The following is an 8,191-nucleotide window of genomic DNA, read 5'->3' as shown; positions in this document are numbered from 1 at the left end:
AAGAATTTACAATTATTATTATTATTATTATTATTATTATTATTATATTTCTGTTTTAAAAAATCCTTCATATGCCTCTCTTGGCAAATATATATATATATATATATATTTCTTCTGTAAACAGTTAACCACATAACAAAACAAAACAAAAAATCCATATTTTCGTACAGCTACTATGCTAATGGTGTTATGTAAACAAAAAGTAGTGTGCAGCAGCTTCTCACAATAGGATTTTTTTCCTTTGCCTCACAAAACCATGTAGGGAAATATGTCCATCATAAATTTTTCAAAATATTGAAGTTTATAGTTCTGAAAATATATGGCTTTCTGCACTCTAAGTTTTCCTCAACAAAAAAAAAAGAAACATAGAAGCAGAGGGGTACAGTTTTCCTTGGGCTTGGTTTGTTTTCTGGATTTGTCTTTTGCTTTTTCTCCATGAACTGGAATGAAAATGTTATTAAAAGTCCAGCACTTCTCAGAAGACAAATGAACAGAAAATGTCAAGATGAACTTGTGCTGTACCTCTCAAGGTGTAAAAGAAAAGACAAAAAAAACAGTGGGAGAAATAATATTGATAATGAAAACTGAAATTCTGTAGACAGACATACTGGGAGTTTATGCAGAAAACATCATCTGTTCACCCAAAATTTTAGCTGCTCTTGACACTTTAGTATCTTTTGAAGTTTCTTTATTTAGTCTTATGCTCAGCCCTTGTTTGAGGACTTCTCTCTAGTTCTAATTTTTGACATTCCCTTGCTCCTGAGAGGTCTTTATCTGCTGTGTCTGCTGTTGGGTGTTTTCCTGGGTAATGCACTCAGCACCCACACAGCTGCATTTCTCCACGTAGATGTAGGAGTGATCAAGGGAGGTTCCATCACTGCACGTCAGAGTCACTTTTCTTTTGCTGGTCTTGATTTCCTGACAACACGAGCATTTGTGCACCATTGTGTTTGTAGTTTGAGAGTATCTGATATTAAAAAAAAAAAAGAAAGATTCAGAATTTATGTGAGAAATAACACTGCCTCTCCCCCCCCATCACAAAACATAACCAGAAGTTGTGGTACTATTGCTCAGTATTACCATTCTTACAGTATTGTGGTTAAATACAGGTAAATTGCCCCTCATTGTAAAAATTGATTACTCTAAGTCTTCATTAAGGCCAGAAAAAGTAAAGAATTATTCCAGAGTCAATCCAGTGAGAGAATAAGGAAAAACAAATAGCCTCAGTTTTAAATGGACAAAATCAAAATTCGGGTCTATTCACTATAAACACTGAACAACCTGTTAAACACTTCATCTCGAGGTAATCAAGCTAGTACAATGTCCTGTTAATTAGCACAATGGAAAGAGCTGATGACTGGGTGGATGTTGAGCACATCAGAAAAACACTCGTGGTTTGCTTGATGTAACTGGTGTAAAGAGTAGAAGACAAGAGGCCACAAATATCTTTTATGCCACTTACCGTGAGTAAGCATCACAGTTGCCTTCACAGTATGTTATCTCAACAGGTGCAGTAGATACACAGCCGTTATAATTGATGACAGTAGTCGTATTGTGCTTCATACAAACTGAGATCATCACAAAGCAAAGGAAAATAGGTTAAAATACATGTGCATATAAATAGAGAGCTGTGGCTAGTTTGTAACTGAAAACTAAGGTGGATGGAGCTGAAGTAGGAAACTAAGTCACAATGCATTTTTCTTTTAATTGCTGAGGGCCAAATGAAGACTTGCTGTTTGTGTTATCAGTGGATGAAAATTTCCCTTTTTTTATGCAGCTTGGTGCAGGATGCAGACAGAAAGAGCAGTACTGTGAAAACTACTCGATGCACACCCATCTCTCAGAACTTGCTTTGCTTTCCTCCTTAAAAAGAACATATCTATGGAAATCGGAGAATAGTCATAGTCCTTACCCTCCCACAAAAAAGCCAGTATTTAACATTAGTGGGTGGGAAAGTTCTCCATCTGTTTCACAAGGACCTAAAAGTGGAAGTGGAAGTGTTCTGATCCTTTCTTTTCCACCTGTTTCCTTTCTCACACCAGTGAAGTAGTGAACCCAAATCTGGTCAGTTCACCTCTTCTGTCTATGCACCCATTGTGCAAAATGGGCTAATATACCTAATAAGGCACATAGAATCAATACTTCTAACAAAATTATTATTACTTACGTTTCTGTGTTCTTTGGCACACTAAACAGCAGCCATCATCAGATAATCTGATATCCTCCTTAAGTGGGAAAACACAAAAAGATAACTCAGGTTTCGTATCTGCATACTAAAGCAGACTTTCCCTGCTTCTTAATTTTCTCTGGCACAAGAGACTGTGTATATTTTTGTATTGACATGTAATCTAACTTCAAGCAAGGCTAAATATTAAGGGCAAGTCACTAATATTAATAAGAGTTATTTGAAAGTTGAACTGGAGGAAAACTACTCAGTTTAGTAGTATAATTTCAGCAAACAATAAAGCACATAGCATGTGTAAGTCAAAATATCGTGACCAAAGTCCATAGAGGTGAAGGATTATAATAGACAGGGTAACACAATGAATGAAATAACTGACTTGCCAGAGGCTGACTTTTGCTTCTAGGTCACTTGACACTTTTAGGAATCCAAAATATTATGCTTTTCTCTAATGTCCAGTCCTCAGTGAGGATTGATATATCACTCGTTTTAATTTGGAGTTGCTTTTCTGAGATAAAATTTGACTGGGACCAAGTTCAGAAAGGATAAAAGGAGAGCTACTTCCTGCACAATGCTTGTGCTAGTTATTTTCACTGGACACCATGATCCTTATATCACAGGTGTTAGGCACTGCAACCTTTCCAAAAATGAGAACTGGCAGAACAGTACTTACTGGATCACACTCATCACGGTTGAAGGCAGGACAGTTTGCCTTTTTGATGACTTGAATGAACTGGTCACCATGTTTTTCACATGTGTAAACAGTACAGTTATCACCAGGTGGATTCCAGTGTTCTCCTTCCTGAAAGTAGTCAAAATTAAAGCAGATTAAGATCTTCTTATATAAAAATGAAACAAAAGCCCCCCAGTGGTTTATTGTTGCTGTGTATAGTAGTTTGATTATTCCAAACAACTTCCTTGAATTTCAGCTAATAATTATTTGCCATATTATCATACTGCTATTAAGTGTTTTTCATTAACCAAGTGAAGAAACTATTTTTATCTGGATGTAGATGTGCTTTTTGTGTGAATAGGGTGAGTACATGGACTCATTTGGAAATAATAATTTACATTTCAATAGTTTTGTCATTAGAATTTATGGATATGTCAGAATGCCTCCACAGATAAAATTATCCTGAGCAAAATAGATGCTACAGTTTCAGAACTCGAGGCAAACAAAAGTCATTGCTTTCACCTATGTATTTTGCTATGTTGATTTCTGAAAGCCATTGTTGAGTATCATATCATAGCTGCTTCCAGAAGTCTTAGAACTGGCATTTTGTGGTGTAGGGTATTGTTTAAGCTGTGTGGAGACTGTCCAGTCTCTGCTTGAGTAAGCATTTGTCTAATATGAGAAAAGATGGAGGAAATAAATGTGACAAATACGAGGAGAAGAAAGACTAGCAGAGCGCCCCAGAAGTGAACTAAACCAGAGGTAATTACATGGAGCACGTGTGTGATGTTATCTCCCACGGTCACTACACAAGCTGCTGCCTTGCACGTGCCACAGCACTGTCCAGGTTCCACTGTGTATTTATAGCCCTGTTTTGAAAGAAATGGAGAGACAATGGCATTAAGTCACATCACAGACCTTAGCTGGTGGTTACTGGAGCTGAGCGGGCAGGGATTTCTGAGAGCAGCACAGCACTCACCAGAGGGCAGTAGGTGTCACAGATCACAGGCTGGCACCTGACTGTGGGGTGCTGAGGCTTTGAGGGAGAGGATTCAGAGCACATACATTCTTCACAGGGGCCTGATGGGATGGCAGCTCCAGGCTGGGGAAAGTTGGAAAAACTCATTATTAGTCTGTTAAAACAAGTTGTTCTGTGCAAACATGTCACAGAAAATACAAAGATGAACTATATGTAGGCTAAGCTATCCATAAATACGATTTCTGTTGTTTTATTTAAGCAGAGTTTCTGGTTTGGTGATATCAATTTTGGAATCAAATTCTGCGGTTGTAGAAAGGAGAGCAGAAAATGCTTGTGCTTGTACAGAGAGTGTTAACCTCAGTAAAACAGTGAATAATGTTTTATCTCAGGCCTTCCTACAAAATATGGACATGACAGGTGTCTCATATACACCGCACTGTGAACTATGTGAAGGTGTATTTTTATAGTGAGTAACTCTGGGTACTTACTGCATAATAGGTTTCGTTGACTACACAGCCTTGTTCTGTAAAGAGGGAAGAAGGAGGTATAAGTTTTAAGCAGCAGAAATGCATGAAAAAACTTCTGCTTTGTAGCTTTGTAGGCCTGTGGTAGCAGCCTTAAAACACTCATTGACAACAAGGCCCAATATAATAACACAGATAATTTGCATCTCTCCCATAAGGTTTTTGTAACTTAGAAAAATACAGCAGTAAATAGCACATGAGAAGGGTGCCCAATACTCACTGCATTCAAAGACAGGACAGCAGTTTCCAGGTGGCATTACTGTGATAATTTCCTGTCCCTCTAAGCACTGGGGTGTGATGCCAGAACAGAGGCTTGTGTTACAGTCTGTTTAGAATAATAGAAAATAATAGAAAATAATAAGCTCAGAATTTTTGAATTGAAACAATTTTGTTGTACATAAACTTCTGAAGTTTTCCCATGGGGTAGATATGGTGCTTACAAAAGATAGTTTAATGACTAATTCAGTCTAAGTGACAAGGTGTTTTCAATGTGATCAGGCTTTCCCATAACCTTTGTAAAACAAAAACACTGAGAACAGAGTGGAAAGAGATAATTTCAAAGACAAATTTGTACCAATGGGGAAATCTGATTACTCTGGTCTGCTAACTGGTTCTGGAACTTTCTTTAGCATTTTTTAAATAGTCAGGACTATTTTTTTAAGTTAATTTTCCTAATACTGCTCTTTGAAATAAAAAAAAGTTTTAAATGTTTTTTGAATATTGTTTCAGATAGTGGCAGTATTAAAGGCTTTCAATATTAAATTATAGAAGATTTTCAGTTAATATTCTGTGTTTAACTAAATAGAATCTTTTAGTCTTTAAATTCGTTATCTTCAGGCATTTACTCTGTGCTCTGCAAGAAGGCTCCAAAAAGTGGGATGAGGGAGAAAAGCATTATGACATCAATGCAAAATATTAAAAAATGAGAAATGATTGCTGTAGTTTCCTAAAATTAATATAGCATATTCCCCATGATAAAGAACTAAGACAGTACTTACAGCACTCAGTCCTAGTGCAGCATGGATCTTCTGGTATCGGTATCTGAACAGGTACGTAACCTGGTTTTTCACAAAATACTTGCTGCGTCAGAGAACATTCATGTTTTGTACACTTCACCTTAAGAGTGTTTTTGTCACAGACACATTCCTGGCAATCTCTTGTCCATTTTTCTCCTGGCTAAATAAAGAAAAAGACAAAGGAAAGAAAATAATTAAATATAAAAATAAACCAAAATAATTTTATTTGCTTCCAGTTTTTCGTATTTTAAATTTTATAGGAGACCCTCAAACTGCTTATTAGGGGAAGATACTGGATGCCACTAAAGGTTCTGAGTTCACGAAACTATTGCCTTCTATTTGTTAATAGTGTTAGTATGAGGTTTACAGGAGTTCTAAAAGAGAAGTGATTGAACCTCACATCCATTTCTGAGTAAGAAATGATCATATGACATATTTATTAGGTTGCTGACTTCTATGCAGCTGAGGAACTAAGAATACAGACTATGAACATAAGCAACAGGTAATTTTTGTTATCCATTTCCCGCTTCATTTCTAGTAATTTTAGTGAGCCCAACCTGTGGAAATAATATAAGCATATATGCCTAACTTCCACTAATACCATCTCTCTCTTTTTCTTTTTTTTTTTAAAGTTTTTTTTTCTGTTTGTGAGGTTATTGGAATGATATTTTATCACTTTTTACTGTTGAATTTCATAGGGGTCCTCTAGCACTTATTTTTATGACTGAAAGTGAGCAAATATTTTTGACAAAGTTTTGGTTTAGAGGAACATTAAATATCATCTTGTTTAATTTGCCTGTGTTCATTAAGCCACACTTGTGATACTCACCCATCTGGACATTCCATTTGGTTCTCTGCAGACTGGAAAGAAAAAAACAGAAAAACAAATGAATGGGTTTTTACACCACTGAAAACTCACAAAGGAGTACATACATGCAGTTTCAAATAAAAATACTGTGAAGGTAAAGCTAACAAGAAAATGAATATGCGGACTAATTTTGCTGAACTGTAGAATTCTACTATCTTGGTGGATCTCACATAAGGAAGGATGATGGGGGGAAAAGGTAATATTGACTATTATTCAGTTTGTAATTGGGGACACTTAGAGAGGCTGATTTGCAATGATCTGATTATGCAAAAGATCACTATAGAACTCAGGCCTCCTGATTTACAATCCCAGTCTCCATTTATTCCCCAAACTAGCTACAGATGACTTACCACATTCAGAGACACAGATGCTGCTCTCTGCATGCAAGAGTGTCAATCCTTCAGGACAGAAACAGCCTTCAGTTATTCCGTAACCAGGACGCTCATAGCTGGAATGGGAGGAATATATGTGCTTGAGTATAGCACTTTAGTGATGAGGCAGGGGACAGAGCAGCATATGTGTCAGATACAAGACAAAAAATTTACACTTTCCAAAGGGCAGCAGGAAGCACATGTTCCTAGAGTTGATAGGTATTTATAAACCTTGAATAAATTAGTAAAATTCACAACATATTTCATTATGAAATAACTCAAATTTCTGAGGAAAGTAGGCAGATAAGAAAGATACAGGCAGATGTTTCAGGGTGGGTTTTTTTTTGTTTTTCCATACCTTTGGTCACAGTTAACTGGATTAATAGGCCCACATGGCTTGTATACCAAGCTTGATGGACAGTTGAATGCTGTATGGAAAAAGACCAAAAAAAATTTAAAAATTGACGGTAGATGTATTTGTTTTCAGAAAAAATTACTATAGCTTTGCCTCCTTCATCTGCAGCTTCTGTGAGAAGGACCCCACTGAATTTTGTAACAGTAACCAAGTGTCAGATAAGGCATGTTTCGTGAATAAAACACTAATTTCTAACATTTATCACACACATTTTGCAATAGTTACCACATGTATTGTTGGTCATTCCTCTCCAGTCAATGCAGACACCTCTAGCAGCACACTCTGTTGCATACATCTCCAGACTGGAACACTGCATGAATTCATCATCTATGCGACATCCATCAAAAACACAGCCTTTGAAAAATGGTTCTGGTGGTATTACAGTATGACATTCTGCAAAAACCCTGCAGGCAGGAAAGAAAGCAAACCCCTTCTATGTTAATGAGCCATTATATAAAGTCTGTTCCTGTCAGACAACACTTTCCAGTTAATAGCATGTGACTCTGCTTGAGAAAGAAAGGTATGAGAAACAAAACCCTACGAATGGCCAATAAGCTGGGAGATAGATTCAGGAAAGATTAAGAAGTCTGAAGTGCCTTTTTTCCTAAGGATGTTAATGGTCATAGTATTTCTGTATGTGTTCACAAATTTTTATCAGTTTGACACCAGAAATTTAGTCTAAAAGACAGCTGCACCAGATTGAGAAAAAAGGAATGAAAGAAAGTAGCAAAAGAAAACACACATAAAATAGCTCCAAACTTAGTAGATATTTCAGAAGGCATGTATAAGAGGGCCTTTATAAACAACTTGTCTGAAAAAAGCTTTTGTCAGTCTACAAAGGTAGAGGAAATACTTCAGGAAAACAAGCCTTTGTGCTTTTTGAACTCCCATGTTTTAGGTAAAATGTACAAAGAATGAAGGACATTTCTCAGCTGTTTGCATCTGCTCTCTTCACCTGTTTGGTAACTGGGTTCTTTATGATTTGTACTGAAGACCCTGTTTAAATTTAGAGTTCCATCTTTGCTTAATAGTTAATGAGCATACTCTGGAAGTATTGCATCCAGGGAGTATTGGTTTTAGTTCTTGCTGCATCCCTGATTTTCTGACTTTACCTCGCCTTGCTCACTTATCTTCAGAATGCAAGTCATTAAGGCAGACCAGTT

At 36.6% G+C, this 8,191-nt stretch overlaps 1 protein-coding gene across 1 annotated transcript in view; it reads right to left on the bottom strand.

The window, feature by feature from the left end:
- Positions 1–735: 735 nt before the first annotated feature.
- LOC116997702 (mucin-5AC-like) overlaps positions 736–8,191 on the bottom strand; it is a 112,002-nt gene continuing 104,546 nt past the window's right edge. The window contains 12 exon segments of the mRNA XM_033062780.1: positions 736–967; positions 1,463–1,568; positions 2,168–2,225; positions 2,856–2,984; positions 3,835–3,957; positions 4,323–4,357; positions 4,579–4,683; positions 5,357–5,534; positions 6,204–6,235; positions 6,593–6,690; positions 6,972–7,041; positions 7,254–7,432. Coding sequence (XP_032918671.1) covers positions 736–967; positions 1,463–1,568; positions 2,168–2,225; positions 2,856–2,984; positions 3,835–3,957; positions 4,323–4,357; positions 4,579–4,683; positions 5,357–5,534; positions 6,204–6,235; positions 6,593–6,690; positions 6,972–7,041; positions 7,254–7,432 — 1,345 coding nt within the window.

This window comes from Catharus ustulatus, chromosome 6, assembly GCF_009819885.2.
Source record: "Catharus ustulatus isolate bCatUst1 chromosome 6, bCatUst1.pri.v2, whole genome shotgun sequence".
Taxonomy (NCBI): Eukaryota; Metazoa; Chordata; class Aves; order Passeriformes; family Turdidae; genus Catharus; species Catharus ustulatus.
This window is presented reverse-complemented; position numbering and strand designations above follow the sequence as displayed.